The sequence below is a fragment of the Arabidopsis thaliana genome, chromosome 5 (genome assembly GCF_000001735.4).
Source record: "Arabidopsis thaliana chromosome 5, partial sequence".
Lineage (NCBI taxonomy): Eukaryota > Viridiplantae > Streptophyta > Magnoliopsida > Brassicales > Brassicaceae > Arabidopsis > Arabidopsis thaliana.
The window spans coordinates 17,737,862-17,759,686 of NC_003076.8; the positions used below are offsets into that span (position 1 = coordinate 17,737,862).

Here is a 21,825-nt window from a genome sequence, read left to right on the forward strand (position 1 = left end):
ATGCAGATTATGAATCCACTATCCACAAATAAGTACCAAAGGCTTACATTCAAAACAACAGTATCCCTTAGTCCCAACTGTGTACACTGTTTTGCTAAGGATCATTCGTATTAGACAGTCAAATTTTGAATCCGGATTCTAACAGATCCTATTGCAGACTGGATCTGGTCACTTTTTCACCGATCAGTGGCTATAAATACTGACAGAGATATGGTTTTGATTCTTAGAAAATCTCTTTATTCTATGTATGATTCAGAGAGATTTTCAAATCTCATTCTCCTACTTAAATGTTCATTGTGGCCATCAATATCTTCACTTGACTTGATTATCTAATCTCTGGTCACAGCGAGATGCAGTGACACAAGTGCATGGAACTGTAACTGTTGGAGCACGTCAGAAAGTTCTTAACTTCAGGAGCTCTTATCTTATCTGGAAGCTCATCGAAAGACTTCTATTGTCGAGATAGTTCTGTTAAATGCATTGATGCCTGGGGTTGAGGAAGCTAAAGTGACAGCAGGGATGGTAGTTAATACCAATAATGAACAAGAGGTTGGCCTATTGGTGCCGTCAACCCAATCTGTCACCAAAGGTTCTGAGTATGGTCCAGAAGCAAAGTACATAGCAGGAAACGATGTCATCACTGCACTTCTGTTCGCTTTACCTCCACAGACATGGATAAGGACCAAAATCCAGATCTTTCAGAACAAAATGAAGAATCTCGTTTCCATTGGTACCCTCTTCACTATGATCAGCCTAAATAAGATCAATCTCAGCAAAACCAATAACATATGCAATCTAATATAATATATAAGTTATTAACCATAATCATTACACTCTACTGCAGATTATGAATCAACTCTCACACACACATACACAAAGTAAGTAACATTAAGACCCTAAAATCCTCAAAAGTCTATACCTCTTATCACCATTCCAAAGACCGAATCCTGCGTAAAAACCGTGGTGGCTGCTGCTTCGGTTTCTCAACAACAGGAATCACAAACTCCATCAACTTCTGGTATCTCTCTTTCCTCTTATCTTCAATCTCCTTAGAAAGCAACTCATTCTCTTCCTCAAGCTTCGCAGCCAAAGCTTCTAACTCAACTTGATAAGCTTGTTTCCTCTCTCTAGACCTAGCTGCAGATTCACGATTCTTAATCATCCTTCTCTGTCTCTGTGCAGCTGCTTTATCCAATGGCTCAACCATCACTCTCGCTCTCTTCCCTCTAGCTCCTCCTCCGTAAACATCTAAACCATTCCCAAACGCAACTATTGATCCTTCTACTTTATCAATCATCTGAAACGGATTATGCGGCGGTGCAGAATGATCGAATCCGTAATTCGTCACCGGAATCTTCACATCCAAATCCTCCGCCGACGCCGTCACCGCTGTTTCGTCTTCCACCGCAGCTTTCGCTAGAAAATCCTCTAACGTCATTATCTCTTCCGACGTCTCTTCCTTCATCCCTTTACCTTCTCCTGATACCATCTCTCTCCAAATCTCATCAACACTCTTCCCACCACGCGTCGTCTCCGTTCCTCCGCCGTGATCCACAACATCAGAAGCCGTCGTTGTTGTTATCTCCATTGGTGCTGGAGAAGCATCCATCAGATTTATCGACGCATCTAAGAGTGAAGATTCCGTTGGTGCTGGTGGATCTGATGCGAAAGTATCGTGTAAAATCCCTTCGACCGTCATCGAATTTGAACTGTATAATCCGTCGTTTCTTCCGCCGTAACCGACACTTGTTAGATCTCGCCGGAACTGTTGTTGAGGTCTTATAGACGAAGAAGAAGTAGAAGCAGAAGAGATGCGACGAGATAGATCCGAGTTTCTCGAATTTGAAGAACGCATCACCTGAAACGACGTCATTTCTGGAGAAGATGATGAACAAGTTCCGTTTGTTTCGTCCTCTTTCGCCGGAATCGGATCAGAGAATCACTCTGTTTCTTTGACTCCGCCAAATGTTGAACTTTACAGAAGCAGAGATTAGGGCTTTTTGTGTCGAATTGAGAACCTTTGAGAACTTTTGGTAATTTATCCCAAATTGTAATTAATTGACTTTTATTACTTTTTTAAAATACCACGCGCATATGTGGCACGTGAGTTTTAATTTTTAGACTTACCAAAGAAAAGAGCTGATTTTGGTAAATTGGATAAGGTTAAAATCAAAATGGATAAGATTTTCTAACTTTTGGAGCGCGTGGGAAGTTTTGTCGCGTGTCATCAAACTGTAGTTGTCAAACTTGCATCAATTATTTCAAGATCATTAATGTATTATAACTTGACTATTATTACTTGAATTTAGTTAAGGTAATTTAATGACGTTATTTTAACTCGATGGTAGTTGTTTTTAGAGAATATTACACTGTAAGATATTTTTTAAAAAACATTTTTATGGTTAGACACTTTTTAAAGATAAAGCATTTTGAATAGATGATTTGACTCATTTATCGTCTAATCACATATCGTTTTATCTCTCTCCTTCTCTTATTTATTCTCTCTTTTTCTTTTACTTTATCGAGAAATAAACAAAAATCAAGCCAAAAAATAGATTTCTTCCTTTTTCCTTCTTCCATCTTCAACAAATCATCCGCTTTTATGAGAAAGAGAGATTGAAATTCAGCTTTTTAAATTTTCCACATCTGCTTTGATCTGACTTGAAGGAGAATTTTTTCAAACCATCAATTTGAGAATCTGCCCGATCTGGCTGATTTAGTTACATGACTCGTTGAATAATTGAATTGGATTTGCGGTTTGGTTTTTGTTTTATGTTTTTGTTATTTGTTGCAAAATTAATCTGATTACTTGCTCTTTAATTCTTTGTCTTTCTTCTCCAATTTCATATTCGAGATTATTCTCTTAAATTGGAGATTAAAGCCTCGCAGTGGACTTCGAATTATTTGATAGCAATTGTCGAATCACTAATTGATGGAACTCGTTGCTTAGTCCATGTTCTGTGAATTTGATTCATGATTATATTTGAGTTGTATATATTCAGAAAATCTGGTTATCTTATGTGTTCATCATAAACGGTTTATAAGTTTTTTGATGGTTGATTCACTTATTGAAGAACCTTGTTGCTAGTTCTGGTTCTGTGAAATTGATGGAGATTTTAGCTTAGATCTGAGACTAATTTTCATTCACAGATGTTAGACTGATTTCTACGTTTGTGTTTAAGATATAGATGTTAAAAATTTGGAGCAAAATCGAGAAGATCATCTTAACAGAGTTAAATGAACAGATCTCTGTGGATAACGATTTCTGGACACGTTATTCTTTACTTTTTTATCTCAAAATCCAATCGAGAAGATCACCTTAACAGAGCTAAATGAACAGACCTCTGTGGACAGCGATTTCTGGACACGTTCTTCTTTACCTTTTTATCTCAAAATCCAATCGAGAAAATCATCTTAACAGAGTTAAATGGACATACCTATGTGGACAACGACTTCTGGACACGTTTTTCCCTTGAATTTGTGATCATTTATGTTATATCTTGAGATGTTCTGTATATAAAATCAAACTTGGACTTGTATTTTAAAACCTTAAAATCCAATCGAGAAGATCATCTTAACAGAGTTAAATGAACAAACCTCTGTGGACAGCGATTTCTGGACACGTACTTCTTTACTCTTTTATCTCAGTTTACTTGAACTTATCTCTAAGTTTTTTGCTATCAAATTCTATGGCTTTTGAAAAGGAATGACCCTGTTCTTTTTGTAATCGATACGTCAGCGATCGGCGACTGATTTTTTTTTAACTTACTTGCGTGTAATGTATGTAGAGACTAACAGGGGCGGACGCAAGTGTATGAGTACTGGGGCACGTGCCCCATGCAAGATTTGATAATTTTGAAGTTTGATGTGCAATTTGTATTGGAGATGAAAGAATTCGTTTGTTGTGCCCCATGTTATAGTGATTTTTTTTCTAATCAGTTGGTTATTACTCATTATTTTTACTATTTTCAAGTAATAAATGTTTTCAGTATTTAACTTATTTTTCCAAATTTATCTTTTTCTATAACTCTTTGAAAGAATTATGCTAATACAAGGACACTTCAATTTTTTCTTTTTCCATTTACATGTCTTTTAAAAAATGTTTATATTGTATTTTATTTTTAAAATTTATATGTTAGCTATGTTGTGCCCCAGGTTAATTATGGTTCTAGATCCGCCACTGGAGACTAACATCATCATTCTCATGAAAAGAGTCGCAACGACTATAAAAGTGATCGCCGTTTAGTCTAGTGATGCCGACGATACCAACATCTCATGTAAAAGTGGTCGCAACGACACCCTTACTATTTATTCTCCGTTTTCTTTAGAGAGGCTTCTCCGTAAAGAAAAATACAGAAGCTACACGATCTTGACAAACTCTCAAATGTTTGATTTTGCAAGGAAAGAAAAAAAGTAATAATGAGAAGAGAGAGAAAGAGAGTGAAAAGAAGAAGCGACGAAGAAGAAGAAAAAAAAAGGAACGTGGAAAGATGAAACTTTTTTTTTTTATTATAATTTCTTAATTTTCAGAGATAAATTGGTCAAAAGTTTAATGAAAAAGTTGGAAAAGTGCTTCATCCGTGACAAGTGCCTCAAAAAGAATAAAATTCTTTAAAAATGTCTAAACGTGTCAAATTCCCTTATTTTTAACCGCCATAGAAAGTGAGTTCATGCTTGTTAAAACAAAATGCACGACTTTTTAACACATCTTCCAAAATATCATATTGACAAACAAAGTTTTAATGATTCTTATACAAACAAATAACCAATGTCGGCTCAAACCAATCAAAAACTGATATATAGTATATAATTTGATTTGATATTCTATAGTTTATACGAGAATTGTAGTTGATATCATAGGCACAAATTTGCTAATGAGGAAAAAGCAAAAACAATGATCATGTAAAACAAGTTTCAAGGTTTGTAAATTTCTTCCCACAAAAAAAAGTGTCTTTGTACATAGTTCTTTCGATTTTAAATAAAACCGTTGTTGTTGGTTCCACAAAACACTATAAAGCGGCGTATATAATAATATACATAAGATTGAAAGAGGGTCCAACCTGAGAAACCTAAGCAAGACAAATATTTCATGAAACTAACACAAGCTTACGCATCGGATAAGTCTCTTGGTCGCCAATCTCTAGGTGGAACCGTGGAATGGACTGGCTTTCGTGGTTGTCTGTCTGAAAATTGTTTCCGAGGCTCTTACCACCCAAGAAGATCTGACTTCTCCCTCTTCTTCCCAAGAAACTAGTAAAAAAAGCAACGAAAACGGCTTTTAATACGTTTAATATACCAAAAGATACAAACTTGTAACATTGAGCACATCAATTTTGCTATTTCATACATGCATAAGGAACATGATGCTGACCAGTGTTGAACAAAGTACCTCTTACGAGTCACTAAAATGGAGATTCGAGTGGTTCATCCCAAACATCTGCACTCCCATTCGAGACTTCCTCCACATCTTCCTCCATTGACAACCTCACATACTCTCTCTGAGCAAATCGGTCCCATTCCGTCAATGTTGGATTCTCACGTTCCTGTCAAATGGAAAACAAAGTTGGTTTAGAAGTAGCAGAGACTGGAACAGATACAACCGGCTGCAGTAGTAGGTGACTATCTGAACTTATAATAATTTTTGCGAATTTTTATGGCATTAATAAATATTCAGTAGTAACAGTTTCAACAGCTAAACGAAGGATTGAATAACCAAAGGGAGGAAAACTCTATAGAAAACCTATGTTTACCTGACGAATGAGAAAAGGGTCACGGGTTTCAAACGCCATGAATTTGTTCAGGTTAAAGAGTATATTGAAAATATTTCCAGAAAGTTTGGATGCTTTCAGATCCTGGAGTGTGATGCAGTTCTCCTTCTGAAAGAGTCATTCGACAAATTGATGATGCGAATAAGAGCAAAGGAACAGACAAGCCAGGAATATCAAAAGACCATGTTATGGTTTAAAAGAAATTTTGCCTCTGGTTTAATCATGTCGAATATTTGACATAGGATATCTTCAAAGAGTACAGGTTCCTGGGTTATACATTCCATGCGATGCAGCTGCTCTTCGTAGAAAAACTGCATCTCGTTGGGAGTGATCACCCCATCTCCATCTAGGTCTATGCACTTGAACCTGCAAAGATGGTTTTAATCAATATCAAGGGAAAACGAAAAACAAAAAACTGCCAAGAACCTGTGTTTAACATCGATGGGAGATAGATGAGCATACCAGCGAGGTATGCCCTCATATCAGCGGTTCAACTGAAAATGTTCTAGATTCATGAGATGATGAATGAAAATGTTCTAGGTTCATGAGATGATGAATGAAAATGTCTTAGATTCAAGATGGGTATCCTATGTTCATGAAATAATAGTACTACTAAATGTTTAGTGCGTTCAAAATATCAGGTAGGCTTGTATCATCAAGAAGGCCACATATGCCACAAGTTTTGGCTCAGAAGTTATACATTTATAGTGACATACTGTGAGCTAAGCAGCTAAAGGACAAAATGGCTAAAGAGAAGTCACTAAAGACAAAAAGAGAAGAGGGGAAGAGACATGTACCAATACTCAAGACTAGGCTCAGATGACTTATCCTCCTCAGCGAGAATAAAGTATGCAAAATCTTCATAACTCATCTTCCCCTCAACTTTGCTTGTAAATTTCCTAGGAACCTGAGTGAGAGACAGCCGTAATTTCAATTAAGAAAGAAGGAAACACACTCCATAAGATAACAATTAAGTTTCGAGAAAAGTGTTCATTAACATTTTGACAACTGGAGCCAACCTGTGAAAATATTCTGTCGACAATCCTGTAGGTAAGGGCATGATTACCATATTTGATGAGATTTTCCTTATCAATAAGGAAATCATGGTCGCCATCGAGTTCCCAAAATCTGCAGTATATCACGTAGAAATGCTCATAGGAGAAGTACCTGAAAAGTAAAGAAAAGGTCATATTGAATGGTCAAATCATGCATGATGTCTTGCCACAGTATCACAATATGAACTACCAATACACTTCTTCCTCTTTATGAGTTTTATGGGTAGTGCTTATGTCTAAGAAACAATTCGAAGACCTATGCACTACCCATATTACTCACAATGCTACACACCTTGCTGAGCTTGAATTCTTAAACAACTTAAAGTGGTCTTTATTATACAAATAAAACTAAAATCTTAATCTTTTTAACGTATTGTTTAAGAAATAATGAAAAGGAAAACAAAGTCACCTAATAACTTTATTGATGTCGTCTTCTTCATCAACTTGTTGCATGGCAGTAATAAGATTCCCACGCTTCAGCTCTCTAAGAGTAATGCAACCAGTACCTGATCTGTTTATGTAGTAAAATATTCTGTAGATGACGGTCTCAGCTGGGTTGACGGAATAGAACACAGAGATGAATGAAACAAGCACGGGAAAAATTATGAATTAGTCAATAGATGTATAAAACAGTAAGCACCTGAAAATATACTATATTTAAGAAGCATCTCATAATTTTCAAAATGTAATTATAATGAACAAGTACATAGAATTAAAATTAGAAGAATTATTGCCTAGGCCAATCAAGCCAGCTAAAGATGTCACTTTCAAGTTCGTCAATGCGTTTTGAAAGATCATATATATATGGAAAGAAATTGTACGAACGTCTTAGTAGAAAACAGACATTCTGGTAGAACTATTTCACACCATAACATCAATGTATCAAAAACCAAGTTCTTACCATATCTTTCTTGAAACTCAGGTGTATTCCTCAGGAATTCCAAGCCGGGATGAGTTGTCAGAAGCTCATCAAGAACTGGTTTGAAGTCAGCCTATCCCAAATCCAAAAGAAGACATTAGCCTTCAGGACTAAAGAAATCAAGTGAGACAATAATCATTGGTAAACAAATCAAAACAGCAGTGAAGAGCTGGGAAAAGAAAACAAAGAGACCTGTCTAAGGTACTTGCAACCTGGCTGCCTTAAAATATTATATATCTGTGAGGCTACGTCCATTGCCAACATATGTCCATCAACCCAATACTTGATAAATGCATCCCTGCAGGAACCAAATATGGTGTATTTAAAAGATACTAGCTAAACAGAAAGATTACAGCTGCTGTATATTTCTATGATATTACTCATGATTTGGCTAATTTAAAGATGTATCAATTCCAAACAATATCTACAGGGTAGAAACTTCAATATTACTTATCACAAATGTTCTAAACAATATATAAAATCGAGCACACTAAATTTATTGAAAGTAAAAAGAAATTATATTCGAGTGGCATAAATAAATAAAAAGATAACAATCAGGTATTAAAATTACTATGCCACATTCCATTTCTTTTAAGGGTGAGCAATTTATGAAACAAATAGCTGAGCGTGCATCTGGAAATCCAGACCAATGTGATCTATTATTATATTACATGAAACACATATGAATACCAGTGGATATATACATTTAACTACAATTACATATGAAAAGAAAGAACACAATGATTTACCTTGTAACGATACCGGTGCCACTCGTGTCTATCTTTCTAAATAGTACAGAGGAAAGAAAAGAAGGCAGCTTGCAGACTTCTTTAGTAATGGATTTGAATTCTGCAATTGAACAATAGCAAGAATGTGTTTGTAAGATCAACTGTTTGTCTATTCATTACAGAACGGGACTGTGATGTAAAAAAGCTTGTATTTAAACATCACCATCCATATGAAGTCCGTCTATATAGTTACTAAAAAATTGATCAACCATGGATATACATTGCTCCCTTAGTTCCTTCGCAGGTGGACGTCCATGTTGGAAGTAAAACTGCATAGCATATCAAGGCATAGAAGCGTCAAACAAGAATGTTGAACAATATTAGCTAAACCCTTCAACTATGTAAGATGTCAAACGGATGACCATAATAAACTTACTTGTTGTCATCGTTTTGTTAAAAAAAAAATTGTACCTATGCTACTTGAACGAAGAATTTAGTTTCTATTGTATTTGTTCTCGTGGTTCTCCATCTACTTAGAAAACTATTACAGTCTAGTTTCAACAATTACGTGAGCATATATAAAACAATCAAATCATGATGTCAACTGTCAAGCAAGGTAGTGCCTTCTCATGTTGTTTGTAAGACATCCATATGAGGAGCAGTTGGATAAAAAATCGAACCTGTGGAATGAGTTGGCGCTTTGGTTCCCTGACTGATTTCAGAGGAGACTGTAGAGAAGGGCTTGTCTTTTGCCTCGAGAAACGGGGAGACCCAGGTGAGCCTCGTGGGGATAGTGGGGGAGTGCCGCTGTTCAGAAAAACAGATGGCAATGCACTCCCGCAAGCAACATTGAGACTAGTACAATTTTTGGATACACTGACTGGGGTACTAGATTTAGTATCATCAATTAAAGACTTGACCTGCACAAACATCACACAGATGAACTGTTAAAAGAGGACCACGTAAAACCTTAAACGAAAAACAACCACCAAAAGTTTCTTCACCAACATGAGTCGGCAATCGGCATACAACACTGGACCATATTCTCAGGAGCTTTAAGTTAAATCTGGTACTACACAAATACAAACACTTCTCAAGTTTAGCAGAGCCTTGTAATATCCCAGTACTATTATCACCTAAGTCATTATAACCCCTAAATGTGCTATTCAAGCACTCTTTATCTAACACTAAGTAAAATCTATAAGAAATAAACAAAACTACTAAATATGCAACAGCCGAGGATTCAGTAAGAGCAATAAGCATGTTGAATCTTGCTCTGCAGAAATTGACTTGAAATCAGATAAAGTCACAACAAGGACTTACGAACAGGTATCAGCATATACATAAAACAGGCGCCAACTATTAAATGAACAAGAAACCAAACGACGCTAAGGAGCCACTGAGCCAGAGGCTTGGGAATAAAATTACCAATCGGCCAGTTTCAGGAAGTGAAAGCCACTGGGAGAAGAGTTCTTCAGCAATATGAGGATTTTCTTTAAGTGATACAGGAGACAAACCGGGAAGCTGCAAGAGCTCAGGATCCAAAATCTGAACATCGTTTCCACCATCGATTTCCATGATTATCTTCTATCTTATTCACTGAGAATCAGAACTACAACAAAACCCCAATATCGGAATTCCTTGAGTCAATTCTAAAATTGGATCGAAACCCTAATTTCTTCCAATAACTTGAAGCAGTAACTCCAAAACAGGATTCTCAGACTTTTCAAAGATCTATAAGCACGAAATCCAAAGAAAATTCAATAAAAGCAGCTCTGACCAATCGAGAAACTCTCTAACTAGTTGAGAAACACCAGCTCGAAGAAGAGAAACTAAACGAAAACCAAAATAAACGATTCGATAAACCCTAGATTCCCAAATTCTATCAACAAGCAAAACAGAGTCCTATACAAAACTTCTTCTGCAATTCAAGCACAAACGTGGAAGAAATTGGAAGATCCAAAGAACACTGATCTCTCTCTCCGATCAATAACAAGCTCGACGACGAGAGGAAGTCGTAGAGAATTTTTCCAGGGAGATTGTGTTATTGATGAGAAAATGAATTAAAAAGGAAAAAGTATTTAATTTTGATTTTAATACTCTCTCTCAGTCTCAGACGCAGTAGTACTAGCGGTGGTGGTGGTATTTTTGTTTTCCACTTTTAGTCCTCAACGTTGACCAAAAAGTCAACCAAATCCAGCGTTCTTTATCCGTTTTTGCGATCATGTTTATTTGAGTCTCGAGTCAATTAATAAATCGCAGAAATTAGCGATCAAATTGTTTGTTTGGTTGTTAAACTTCATGACGTTTCGACTGTTATCATCAAGATTGCAACTGATTCATTAAAGTCATAAAAATGTGACTTCACATGTGTAAACCTAGTTTTGAAGAATGATGATGAATATTTGTCATTTCTCAAAAATTGTATTGGAGCACTTGCTTTTTTAGTCGAAATGCAAAAGTATGTAGGAGTAGATCATATGAATCTAAAAATGAATGTATTTTATATGTGTAACTTCAATATGAAATTCAGTTTTGCCACTTTATTCGAAGATGAGCGCTAACAAAATGTGAAGAGTTTAACTATAACCATTCAAGTATACGATCAGTGAATAAGTAAACATTTGAAGTATGGAAAAAATAAAAATAAAGAGTTTTAGATTGGAGTCATCTAAAGTATGATTTGACTAAGTAGATGAGCTAATTTTACTATTAAGCCAAAATTTCACCGTTTTTACATGATTTGACCAGAGTATGCCTGCCCCAAAAAAACAGAAGCATTAAAAGAGACCAAAGAGCAGTTGATTGTTTTGTTTATTACAGTACCAGTACAGATAGGTTCGAAGTAATCGAATATACGGATAGAAATTTTACCGTTTTTACATGGAAACTCTCTCTACATTTTTGATTGTTATGTTTGTCTAACACATATCACGATTACATAAACAAAACGAGTGAAAAAGATCTCTGCAAGCTGAAGCTGAAATTACATGTAAAAAGATCTGAGGATTTCATCAGGTTCAAATATATGAATTCCCTCAAACCAAGATTCTCATCTTTCTTCAGAGGTAATTTCTTTGGGTTTTCATGGAGTTTGCTGTCTCTCTCTCCATCATTTTCCTTTATTTCCGAAGAGAGAGAAGCTCGAAGCTTCTTAATTGATCTTCCCGAGTGTTTCTTGCCGCTGTTGCACGAGAGAAAGACAGAGTCTTGGATTCATATCCAGCTTGCACTCTCTGGCTAGTTGAGGGACGGCCATTTCCACTGCCGCTGCCACCACCACCGCTTGAGGAAACCAGACGACTTGAAGTTCGGCTTTCGCTTGGTCCACCTGCAGAACTTGGCCGGGAGCTTGAAGCAGCAACGGCTTTCCTAGAAGAAGATGCTCTATATCTTGAGGAACTGTTTGCTCTTTCGGAGTCTCCATGCTGCACAAATAAAACAAACACAGTTAGGTCTTTGTCTTATTTAGCGGTTCTGATCAACAATGTATGTAAAGAGTAAGATTTTTACTGTCTGCTTAGAGAAAGGTCCGTCGTCTGAGTTTCTTGATCTAGAACGATCTCGAGGCGAAGAAGTTGTAGTCGGGTGTCTTCTGGAGAATGCCTCCACTGCACCTGGGATTTTATATCGGGTTGTTTCCTTTCCTACACGAATGGTAAATAAAAAAAGAGTAGAAATTAGAGTGAGGAATGGATGTGTATGGTTTTGAGATTTTTAATAGAAGTAGGAAAAGCAGAATTTTACCTAGGATCCTCTCTTGTCTTTCAATAGGATCTGCGTTGAATCCGGGTTTCGCTGTTGTATGATGCTGGAAAATCCAAAGATTTACATTTACGTAAGTACAGAGAAACTCAAAAACCATGAGGGTAAAAACACAAGTATAAGATTTTTAATAATCACCCTTGTTCGTGAACTAGAACCAGAGCTGGATCCGATTTGAGGATACTTTAAGACTGTCCAGTCAAATACATAATCGAATTGATAACCTGTAAGAGTTTCAACAATATGAAAAAGATAAGATGAGAGTGGCTTGAAACAGTAAGCGAATAAAATTTCTCGGAATAATGATGTTAAGATAAGAACCTTCTCGGATAAACAAGTCACGGAAAAGCCTCTTGAGGTAAGAGTAATCAGGTTTGTCATCAAACCGTAAAGATCGGCAGTAATGAAAGTATGAAACGAACTCGGACGGTTGGTTTTTACACAATACCTACATCGAAACATTCCAAGCTCAGTTAGAAAAGCTAGATTACCTACCAATGCCAAAATGAAAATCCTTTCGGTTTGTCAAGTTGTTGTAACCTAACCTCTATAGGAGTTGACACTTTTTTCTCGCTGATTCTGTCATACTTCTGCTTCTTTGTCCCAGCTTTTAATCCCTGCCAAGGTAAGCTGATAGCCCAAAAAAACATATGGTTTAAACTCTGTTCAAGAAAATATACAGAATTTTACAGACTCAGGTAGAGAAGCTGTAGACGCTAACCTTCCTTTGAGAAAATACATAAGAACATAACCAAGTGATTCCAAATCATCCCTTCGACTTTGTTCTGTTTAAACATCAGCGAAAACTAATTAAGTATTTGACGGAAAATTTTTATGAATACATATAATTCCACAGATCAACACTCTTACCGACTCCAAGGTGAGTGTTAACACTTGCATACCGAGCTGTCCCAGTAAGATTTTTGTTTTCTCTGCCAAAATATTAGAAATTTCCATTGAGATCACGTAAATCAAGATGCAAAAATGCAGATCCTTGAGTAAGGATAAAGGAAAAAGGGAGAACACAGCATATTCTTACCTGTAAGGAATGTGCTTGTGAGTCTGAAGGTCTCTGTATTTCTTCCCTAGTCCAAAATCAATGATATACACCTGAGATATAAAGAGAGATAAGTTATCTCAGAAGTTTGAGACAGAACCCGCCATCGCAACTACATTTAATGTATAATCATAATATGTCCAAGAACAAGTTTTTGCACCTGATTTGCTTTGCGTCCAAGGCCCATTAAAAAGTTGTCAGGTTTTATATCACGGTGAAGGAAACCTCGAGTATGCATAAACTCAACCCTGTTAAGCTGAAACATAAACAGATAAAACAATCTCCTCCATTACAAACAAATTCATATATTCAGTGAAACAGAAGAGCTGGAAACCAGTTAGCAGATCCATAAACTCACTAATTGGTCGGCAAGCATGAGAACAGTTTTCAATGTTAACTTTCTGTTGCAGTAGTTAAACAAGTCTTCAAGACTAGGACCTAGAAGGTCAATAACCATTACGCTGTAGTCACCTTCAACTCCAAACCACTTGATGTTCGGAATACCAGCTTCAAAACAAAACAAAGCAAAAACTGTTTTAGTTATTTGCAAAGAAGCATATGCAATGAATCATCGCGAATCGAGAAAGTTCTACTATAATGATAATGCTAGTTTGTAAGTGACACTTACATCCTCCTTGAAGCAGCATATACAACTTTGACTCATAATGAAGTTGTGGATGTTTGGTCTTCACATTTTCCTAATAATTGGCATCAAACAAACGGAGGGTTAAAAAAAGAGTAAAGAAGCAAATCCAAAGCACACAACAACAAGGGCGTCTTTAATAACAAATTTCTCATAGCCTTCATGTGACAAGAATTATACAAACAACATCACATGAAAGTTGCAGCTGAACAAAAAGAACATTTCTTTGTTTGGCATAGAGAGATTAATGTTGTTGATAAATGTGGTAAATTCTTACCAGCTTGACAGCAACTTCTTCTCCTGTTTGGACATTTACACCTGCAAAAATCCCTCAACATTAACAACATGTAAAATTGAAGAAATCTACAAAATTTACAAAAAAAAAAAAAAAAAAAAATCGTCTACTTTGTTACCTAGATAAAGCTCTCCAAATGATCCACTACCAATTTTCTTCCCAAGCTTAAATTTCCCACCGATCACGAGATCCATCTTCTCCGATCTCTCTCAAACCTCAAAATTCCCAAAAATCGATATCAAAAAGAAACCTCCTTTTTTCGTTAATTAGCCCCTGGATCTGTTTTCCAATTCAGCATTTAAAACTCAGATTCACGGATTTAACATCGAAAAACCCTTCAGAGATTGAGATTCCAGAAGTCAATTCTTCATCAACGACCTTCGAAAACAAAAACCCACCATGAAATCAATAAATCTCCGAAAACTTCATCGCAAGAGACCCGATTGCCAAATTGATTAAAACCCTAAATCAGATTTAGAAATCGAACTAATCCCAATACGAAAAGCACAAACTTTTAGATGGATTTGACCCGAGAATTGGGCACGAAATATTGGGTAAATTGGTTAATACGAAGAGAGACGAGAAGAAATGGAGATTTGTGACATTTTTTTGTCGTGCCTTTGTGTTTTTTTTGTTTTGGGTTTCCTTTAGAAAAGATTTTTTTTTATTTATTGATAAGTTAGGTTTTAATTATTTTTACAGTCGGATAAATTAACAAAAATATCCAGATTAAGGTTTTGTGTAGGAAACAAACAAAAAAAGGTGTGTGAAGAGGGGAACAAAAGTTAATATGGTGGTTTTTTGGTTTTTGATATTTAGAGGTTAAGCGTGACATGCTCTAACAGTTGTTAAATTTTGCAAAAATTGTTTTTACACTAGTATTTTAATATTTTTTATTGTGTTACAGCAATTTTTGTGTTGAAAAAGAAAAACTATAAACGCAAAAGGCAAAACATGTACATGCTTTTCTATTTTTATATAGTTTATTAAAAATAAAAGTAAAACGTTAAGATTTAGTATTTATTTAGATTTCTCTACTATGAGTAGGTATTTCGGTTTAACTTCGGGTTTAGGTTGGGTTCGATTCGATCGGATATTTTGCCATGCGAGTGTTAAGAAGGATCCGCTCCAAACCAAAATTTGGACATAAACAGTTAAATATTGAGTTAATTTCAAATAAGGCATTTGTTTTATAAATATATTTGCTTTTAGGCACTTTTGACCCAGCATTCAAAAACAGGTACTATCACTACGTGAAAAGTCATCTTTCTCCCTCATTCACTAGTGTCATCTTCTCCACACGTTCTATTTACTCACTCGCAAAGGACGAGACATGTGAACGGTTTCAATCGTTGAATCCTCAACGTTTGGTTATAATAGTTTATTAAGTTAATGCAGCGTTGAAATTGGAATTCAGAAACTGATCAAAATGGAATATCTGGCCGATGAAGATGATGAATAGAGAAATGTCGGTATCAAAAACAATTTTGATATTCCATGGCGATGTCTGATTCCAAATTTTATGATTTCTCAAACAAAAAGCCAATTAAGTGAAGTTTAAAGAGGAATCGAGATGCCTTTGCGTTGATTTAGAATTCAATTATAATTTATGGGTTGTTGTTCAGTGGCATAATTACACAAATACACATGTATATACATGCATATATACACAAAATCAGAACTGAAATTCCATAAAATCTATAAAATTTTTTGATTGGGTTCCCTATATACTATCTTAAGGTTTAATATTGTGTAATTAAAAAAAAAAATTAAGTTTGCTTGAAAAATTAAGAAGAAATCGATTTGATCAGATTCTGCAACTATGTTCGATGAAGAAGAAGAGAAAAGAAGACAAGGACAAAATTGTCCCAATTGAAGCAATAAATCGATACTGTTACATTCAACTGTCTAAAATACCTATTTTGAAATAACTTTATTTAAAATGCCTATTTTGAATATAAGCTCTTAAATATTGGCAAAATAGTAATTTAATTAAAAACGTGGTTTTACAGAAATTCTTTCATGTGTGATAAAAGTTATCGGATTCTAAACAATGAAGTACCATAGAAAACAAAGGCATCTGTAGAAGCAGTGCTCTTATTCTTACTGATCTCATAAACAAGTTAAGATTCATCGGTAATATGCCATTTGTCTAGACGACATAAATGGAGAGGTAACAACAGGTTTCTTCTTCGTCTTTTTCTCAACTTTGGTTTCAGACCGGAGCCAAGCTTCAACAACAGATAGCAGATTTGGTGAGGTTTTGAGATCCTTGATCTCATCTAACTTGGCCGAGAGTTTCAGCTCTCCTCCATTAATGTAAGCCAAATGACTAGCCCATGTCTCGAGCCCGTCGAAAATATGAGTTGCATATACAATTGTAGCTCCTCTCTACTCAAATATAAAACATGAAAATCAGCATTTGATATTTCTAAACATAAGATGAGGGGGGGTTAGTGAATGGCTTACCTGTTCACATTCTTCTTTAAAGAACTCCAACAAATCCATCCTAGCAACAACGTCGAGGTCAACAGTAACTTCATCCAGTAGTAATACCTGTGATCATTACAATTTAAGTATCAGATATGATCAAAGAAAAAACAGAGACCACAATGAAGAGTTGATTGTTGTTTATACTACCTTGAACGGATGTAATAGACCCATACATATTTGCACTCGACGTCTCTGCCCATCAGAAACCTTATGCATACGCCATTGAAGATTGATATCAAGAAGATCAATCAACTTCTCTCTTCTGAAAGGATCAATCCCTTCAACTAAACACAAAACATATTCAGAGTATAAGCACAACGAAACAATTCACTAAAAACTCATACTAGGATCAGAGAATCTCACCTCCAAATATCATATGTTCTGCTGAGAAGTCTCCTTGGAGTGGAATATCACCCTAAAGAATTTTAAAGAATTAGAAACAAAACGTTCTCACATCAAAACTCTTGCAGTGTATTAACTTTGAGATCTCAGTACTCACAGCAGAACCAGCAGTTTTACTCCATGATCCTCCTAGGTAAGACAAATCACCACTACAAACAAGCTCTGTATCATGAAATGCTGAGCGATCAAGCACTTGTACAACATTCTTTCCTCCAACCATATGTTTTCCAGCAAGAATCTTCAATAACGTAGTTTTCCCTGTCAATGAAACGCGCAACGACAATCACCTTCTCAGCAGAATCAATCAAATTCGAGTATTAACATGATACATATAGTCGAAAAATCGATCTTACTTACTCAAACTCTATACATATAGTCGAATTCGACGAATTAAACCGAATTCCAACACTACCAAAACAGAATCACACGAAATCACATAATACATTCTATATTCGTCAAGGTCCCAAATCGATCTACTTCAGATTCACAGAAACAGAAACACACACAAAATCGAAATGATTCGAATAATTTTTACCAGATCCATTGGCACCAACCAAGAGGCAACGAGATCCAGCGGGAAGATCGAGATTAAAATCGAAGAAAATAGGATCTTGAACATCGTAAGAAAACTGCATTCCACTAACCCTAATTGCACCGTCCACCGCGCTCGCATTTTTCTCCGCCATTTTTTCCGATCAAAGAGTCAGATAGAGAGAGGGAGAGATTAGTAAGTAGTAAAGTATAACTCCTCTGCTTAATCTGTTGGCCTTTAAATACGTTCCGTTTTAAACAAAGACCTTATTAGCCATTAGATTTCGGCCACGTTATGTACTTTTCTGTCCATTAGATTTACATACTTTAGTCTTCCGCTAATACGTTTAACCAGCAGATAGCTGCCACGTCACTCTATGTTGCTCACCGACAAAGAATTAAAACGACGGCGTTACGTCAGTTTTCATTAATAAATCTAATTATTAATTTAAATAATAATATATGGTAAATATGTTTACAAGGTCCCACAAATTATTTATTTATTAATTAGATAAAAACACTGTTATTTTATTGAAAAAATTATGCACGGATTAAATTAGATATTTGAAATTAAAATTAAAGCATTTGATGTATTATAAATAGATAAAGAAAATGAGGTAATATAAATTTGTTAAGCATGACAATATTTTGGCGACTTGTCTAATGTTAATATTGGATTATTATATAAAATAATATGATGATTCAAATGTATTAAATCATAAAAATCAGAACTAGTCTCTATGATTAAGAACCTAATTTAGACCTAGATTTGTATTAACTTGATCGAAAATTGAAAAGATTTTATTCAGAAAAGGAGTTGCATTTTACAGGTAAACCTCAACAAAACTAGTCACATTTTCGTACATTATTATTATTACTACGTACTGTTTAACTTCCTTTTACAGTACTCGAGGTTCATTGTTAAGCTGCAGTTTTAAGCTCTTAAGCTGCAGCCACCCTTGGCCTTCCGTAGCTAGCTGGGCCACTGCTGTGAGTCAAAGTGGTCTCGAGCGTGTTGAACTTGACCCTCCTTGCTTCTTCGGGTGAGATTTGGAACCCATTGGTTATGACTTCAAGTGGTAAACCTCTCAAGACTGAGGTTCGTCCCGCCAGAGTGTTGATTTGCGCGTTAGCGTTTGTTTTGAACTCAACCCACTGGAATCGGTTGCTTGTTGCGCGTTTCACCACCGAGAAACCTTGTGGTACGGCTATGAGCTGTCCTTGAGAGACTTGTCCGTCAAACACTCTGTTACCATTGTCGTTTACGATCTGGATTTGGGCTTCCCCGTCTGTCACGTAAAGAATAGCGTTCGCGTTTGCGTTCCACTGTGGAAGCACCATTGCGTTCTACACCCACACACGTTTCAAGAGTCATGTTTAAATATAGAAATGGACATATTAACATGCATCAGGCATGCATATTTTACTAGGTTATAGTAACATAATATTTATGTTTACTTACTTGACGGATAGATCCACGGAGGGCTGAGAGACGGATGAAGCGAAGGATGGGGAGATCGTAACTGTTGAGAGTGCTGATGTAACCGAGCTGTGGCTTGTACACGTCAGCACGAGACGGGTCATCGAGGTTATCGGTGCACCTGGCGCTGCAGATGGTCTCCTCTAAGCCATTACCGTGTCGTCCATGTCGTCCTTCTTCTTCTTCCTCCTCCTGAGGTCTCTGGCCCCTCAAAGGCGGCCTAATGACACCGAACGGTCCTTGGACTCGGACAATGTTTCCACGGTTGTCATCTTGGTTCTGAAGTTGCTGTGCTGTCTGAAGATCGATCTTCAAAGCTTGAGCAATAACCTCGGGTCCAAATCCATTGAAAATGTTCTTCTGTGGCTGTTGCTCTCGTCCTTGTAGCCATACTTGACCTTGTGGGTTGTTTCCGGCTAAGTAAAATGGCTTCATTCATAAAATACCAAAAAGAATAAACCATATTATTTTTGTTAATTTGTAATTAATATAATGATTCTTTTGTAATGAGGTTTTGTTATATATATATATATATATATATATATATATATATATATACCCTTGGGTTGCGGTCAAGCTGGTTCTGGTGACTGGCTAGATCGAAGACGCTGACGATGACAAGTGGTTCCTGTCCGTCGTTGTAGAACCACTGTGCTACACCGGGTGTTGTGGCAATGGTATCACCGCTCCTAATGTGCTCCACTTTCTGGTGCATGTCACGGAACCTCTGGCTTTGACCTTGACCTTCGAAGCGTGGTTGGAACTCTGATGAGTCTTGGAATGTTTCGGCGCATCCAGGGATCACTTTTCCCATAAGACCTCGTCCTAAGAATGTAACACATAAATTATATAGGTTTAATTAAAGTTGAAAGATTATGGACTAATCCTAAAGAGCATGAACCATAAAGTCATGAATTCGAATTTCGATATAGAAAGAGTCGTACGTACCCTTAGCCACGAAAGAGAGCTTCGCGGTGTTAAAGAAAGAGGGCAAGTAGAGACCCTTAGACTCGATGATGTAACGTGCAAAGGAGACACCTGAGCAACGGAGCTGAGGAGCGTGGTGGTCCCACACCTCGATGCGACCAGCCTCGCTCTTCAGTACGTGTGACGGCTCGAGCGCATTGAGCTGGTCGAGCTGGCACTCGTTCGGAAACTGCTGACCCTGCTGACCCTGTTGAGCCGCGTAGCCATGGAAAAGGATCAAAAGTGTTAAGCAGAAAGAAAGAAGAGAAGAGACTCGAGCCATTTTGTTATTTCTTATATTTCTTACTTTTTGTGGTTTCTCACTTGCATTATGTGAAGCTATTTATAGGGAATTTATTTGATATTTTTCTATTAAAGTTGTTGAGGATAAATTGAATGAGATAAGAACCAGGTATATAGAGTCGACTATGTACAATTTACACTTCACTTAAATTGCTATTTATGACTTCATCCGAAAATGAATTTTGGCTTCACTCTGTAAAAAATAAATGGAGTTGACACATTTCAATTTGCATGGCTTATTCAAGTGCATGTTTCTTACACATCAGCTTTTGAGATAGGCACATTGTATTTGTAATAGGACAAATCTTTATTTTATTATATACAGCGGTTTCATTTCTCTGTTTTTGTATTTGTAATAGGTCATATTGTTTATTTTATTTTATTATCGTAATATATATATATATATATATATAAAACTGTCACATACGAATTGAGAAAATGTTTTATGTTACGATTACGAAAGTCTTTGATGATCAATTATTGATACGTGCAAATGATAAAAAGTTTATACGCATTATTAGATAATGGTAAACTATAAAAAGACGATCGAGTGAAAAGACGTGGCGACAGGAAACAGCTGAGACACACGTGAGAGATGTGGCGGACGCGACGAACATGCTGTGAGACGAGTGTACGGTTGCATGTTGTTCATCATCTGATCTCCCACAGTTTTTAATTTTTTTTGTTGAAAATTTAGTTTCTTGAGATTTTTTCCCCTTTCAGATTTATATTTTTCAAAAGAGTTCTTTCCCTTTGAAAATTCTTTCATATGTAGATACATGTATATATATGAAATTGTAAGTTATTCTAGTTTATCTTTAGTTACATTGTATTGAGTTAAAAAAATCTTCAGTGTTAAGAGTGAATAGATCTTACAAAACGTTGTATATACATTATGTTTTTTATGCGGATTTAAACGCTATATGTATAGCATAATTTTTATCAAATTCTTTTTTGTTAAGGCTGATTTTGTTATTATAAAGAGAGAAACAATGAAAACTTAAAACTATGAAACTCCAAATTGTGATCAAAATTGACTAGAATATATATCTTTTATTGTGCTTAGGTCTAGTTTCTAATGGATCTATATACAAGATTACAAGGTAGCATGACAATAATAGGTAATGGATTATATATATACAAGGTGGCCTGATAGTCTAATAGCCCAAGCGGTACATCTCCATGGTCCAGTATTGGACGCTCTATGTTTGTTCAATTCAATTTTCTTGTGCTCTTCAACTACATGCCGTTTGGCCAAGAGAAAAGCATCATGTACTTTTATAAAGGGATATTGAGAGCAACACGAGATATATGCTTCACATGTAAATGACGCTACACCAAGAATCATTTATGATAATTAAGTTGATACCTAGTAGTTTCTAGACTATTTTATTTGCTTCTTGTAACTGTGAGAAAAAAT

General features: G+C 36.1%; 5 protein-coding genes across 12 annotated transcripts; all 5 read right to left on the reverse strand.

Annotated features, from left to right (window-relative positions):
• Positions 1–12: 12 nt before the first annotated feature.
• AT5G44080 (Basic-leucine zipper (bZIP) transcription factor family protein) lies at positions 13–2,088 on the reverse strand. Its single transcript, NM_123775.4, has one exon. It carries the CDS (start codon positions 1,871–1,873, stop codon positions 926–928), a length of 948 nt encoding a protein of 315 aa, NP_199221.1. The 5' UTR covers positions 1,874–2,088; the 3' UTR covers positions 13–925.
• Positions 2,089–4,903: 2,815 nt separating this feature from the next.
• Positions 4,904–10,665, reverse strand: AT5G44090 (Calcium-binding EF-hand family protein). 2 transcript variants are annotated; one of them, NM_123776.4, is made up of 13 exons: positions 9,899–10,665; positions 9,151–9,390; positions 8,694–8,799; positions 8,492–8,591; positions 7,935–8,040; positions 7,725–7,815; positions 7,233–7,374; positions 6,788–6,935; positions 6,566–6,675; positions 5,978–6,134; positions 5,751–5,876; positions 5,390–5,543; positions 4,904–5,250 (listed from the first exon to the last, which is right to left on the reverse strand). In NM_123776.4, the coding sequence occupies exons 1-12, from the start codon at positions 10,046–10,048 to the stop codon at positions 5,403–5,405; spliced, it is 1,617 nt and encodes a 538-aa protein (NP_199222.1). In that variant the 5' UTR covers positions 10,049–10,665; the 3' UTR covers positions 4,904–5,250; positions 5,390–5,402. The 2 variants fall into 2 exon arrangements, with proteins under 2 accessions (NP_199222.1, NP_001332476.1); NM_001344532.1 differs by having other exon boundaries at positions 4,905–5,250; positions 9,479–10,664.
• Positions 10,666–11,195: 530 nt separating this feature from the next.
• Positions 11,196–14,988, reverse strand: ckl7 (casein kinase I-like 7). Of its 2 annotated transcripts, NM_001344533.1 has the most exons (15): positions 14,743–14,988; positions 14,349–14,608; positions 14,213–14,253; positions 13,921–13,990; positions 13,651–13,799; positions 13,453–13,548; positions 13,275–13,345; positions 13,106–13,167; positions 12,957–13,020; positions 12,781–12,865; positions 12,557–12,683; positions 12,374–12,459; positions 12,218–12,281; positions 11,984–12,117; positions 11,257–11,898 (listed from the first exon to the last, which is right to left on the reverse strand). In NM_001344533.1, exons 2-15 carry the CDS (start codon positions 14,422–14,424, stop codon positions 11,593–11,595), a joined length of 1,431 nt encoding a protein of 476 aa, NP_001330873.1. In that variant the 5' UTR covers positions 14,425–14,608; positions 14,743–14,988; the 3' UTR covers positions 11,257–11,592. The 2 variants fall into 2 exon arrangements, with proteins under 2 accessions (NP_199223.1, NP_001330873.1); NM_123777.4 differs by having other exon boundaries at positions 11,196–11,898; positions 14,349–14,978.
• A 1,109-nt stretch (positions 14,989–16,097) lies between these two features.
• ABCI21 (P-loop containing nucleoside triphosphate hydrolases superfamily protein) lies at positions 16,098–17,907 on the reverse strand. Of its 4 annotated transcripts, none has more exons than NM_123778.3 (6): positions 17,661–17,907; positions 17,223–17,383; positions 17,087–17,138; positions 16,871–17,007; positions 16,700–16,786; positions 16,098–16,621 (listed from the first exon to the last, which is right to left on the reverse strand). In NM_123778.3, the coding sequence occupies exons 1-6, from the start codon at positions 17,809–17,811 to the stop codon at positions 16,361–16,363; spliced, it is 849 nt and encodes a 282-aa protein (NP_199224.1). In that variant the 5' UTR covers positions 17,812–17,907; the 3' UTR covers positions 16,098–16,360. The 4 variants fall into 4 exon arrangements, with proteins under 4 accessions (NP_199224.1, NP_001078704.1, NP_001032008.1 ...); NM_001085235.1 differs by having other exon boundaries at positions 16,203–16,621; positions 16,878–17,007; positions 17,661–17,881; NM_001036931.1 differs by having other exon boundaries at positions 16,203–16,619; positions 17,661–17,881.
• Positions 17,908–18,376: 469 nt separating this feature from the next.
• CRA1 (RmlC-like cupins superfamily protein) lies at positions 18,377–20,475 on the reverse strand. Of its 3 annotated transcripts, none has more exons than NM_123779.5 (4): positions 20,085–20,475; positions 19,696–19,961; positions 19,119–19,565; positions 18,377–19,003 (listed from the first exon to the last, which is right to left on the reverse strand). In NM_123779.5, exons 1-4 carry the CDS (start codon positions 20,383–20,385, stop codon positions 18,599–18,601), a joined length of 1,419 nt encoding a protein of 472 aa, NP_199225.1. In that variant the 5' UTR covers positions 20,386–20,475; the 3' UTR covers positions 18,377–18,598. The 3 variants fall into 3 exon arrangements, with proteins under 3 accessions (NP_199225.1, NP_851128.1, NP_851127.1); NM_180797.1 differs by having other exon boundaries at positions 18,403–19,003; positions 19,696–19,955; positions 20,081–20,414; NM_180796.1 differs by having other exon boundaries at positions 18,403–19,003; positions 19,119–19,961; positions 20,085–20,414.
• Between the last annotated feature and the right edge of the window lie 1,350 nt (positions 20,476–21,825).

Excerpts from the sequence above, each read along its gene's own strand:
- ckl7 (NM_123777.4), bottom strand. The coding sequence starts at position 14,424 with ATGGATCTCGTGATCGGTGGGAAATTTAAGCTTGGGAAGAAAATTGGT. Across the intron at positions 13,800-13,920 it reads TATGCTGCTTCAAGGAGGAT|CTGGTATTCCGAACATCAAG; the intron begins GTAAGTGTCACT and ends TTTGTTTTGAAG. Across the intron at positions 11,899-11,983 it reads GACCTTTCTCTAAGCAGACA|CATGGAGACTCCGAAAGAGC; the intron begins GTAAAAATCTTA and ends TTATTTGTGCAG.
- AT5G44090 (NM_001344532.1), bottom strand. The coding sequence starts at position 9,733 with ATGCTTATTGCTCTTACTGAATCCTCGGCTGTTGCATATTTAGTAGTT. Across the intron at positions 9,391-9,478 it reads TATGCCGATTGCCGACTCAT|GTCAAGTCTTTAATTGATGA; the intron begins GTTGGTGAAGAA and ends ATGTTTGTGCAG. Across the intron at positions 8,592-8,693 it reads AGACGGACTTCATATGGATG|AATTCAAATCCATTACTAAA; the intron begins GTGATGTTTAAA and ends GTTCAATTGCAG.
- CRA1 (NM_123779.5), bottom strand. The coding sequence starts at position 20,385 with ATGGCTCGAGTCTCTTCTCTTCTTTCTTTCTGCTTAACACTTTTGATC. Across the intron at positions 19,962-20,084 it reads GCTCTCTTTCGTGGCTAAGG|GACGAGGTCTTATGGGAAAA; the intron begins GTACGTACGACT and ends TTACATTCTTAG. Across the intron at positions 19,566-19,695 it reads AGCTTGACCGCAACCCAAGG|CCATTTTACTTAGCCGGAAA; the intron begins GTATATATATAT and ends TTATGAATGAAG.
- ABCI21 (NM_123778.3), bottom strand. The coding sequence starts at position 17,811 with ATGGCGGAGAAAAATGCGAGCGCGGTGGACGGTGCAATTAGGGTTAGT. Across the intron at positions 17,139-17,222 it reads GTAAAACTGCTGGTTCTGCT|GGTGATATTCCACTCCAAGG; the intron begins GTGAGTACTGAG and ends AAAATTCTTTAG. Across the intron at positions 16,787-16,870 it reads GTCTATTACATCCGTTCAAG|GTATTACTACTGGATGAAGT; the intron begins GTAGTATAAACA and ends TAATGATCACAG.
- AT5G44080 (NM_123775.4), bottom strand. The coding sequence starts at position 1,873 with ATGACGTCGTTTCAGGTGATGCGTTCTTCAAATTCGAGAAACTCGGAT.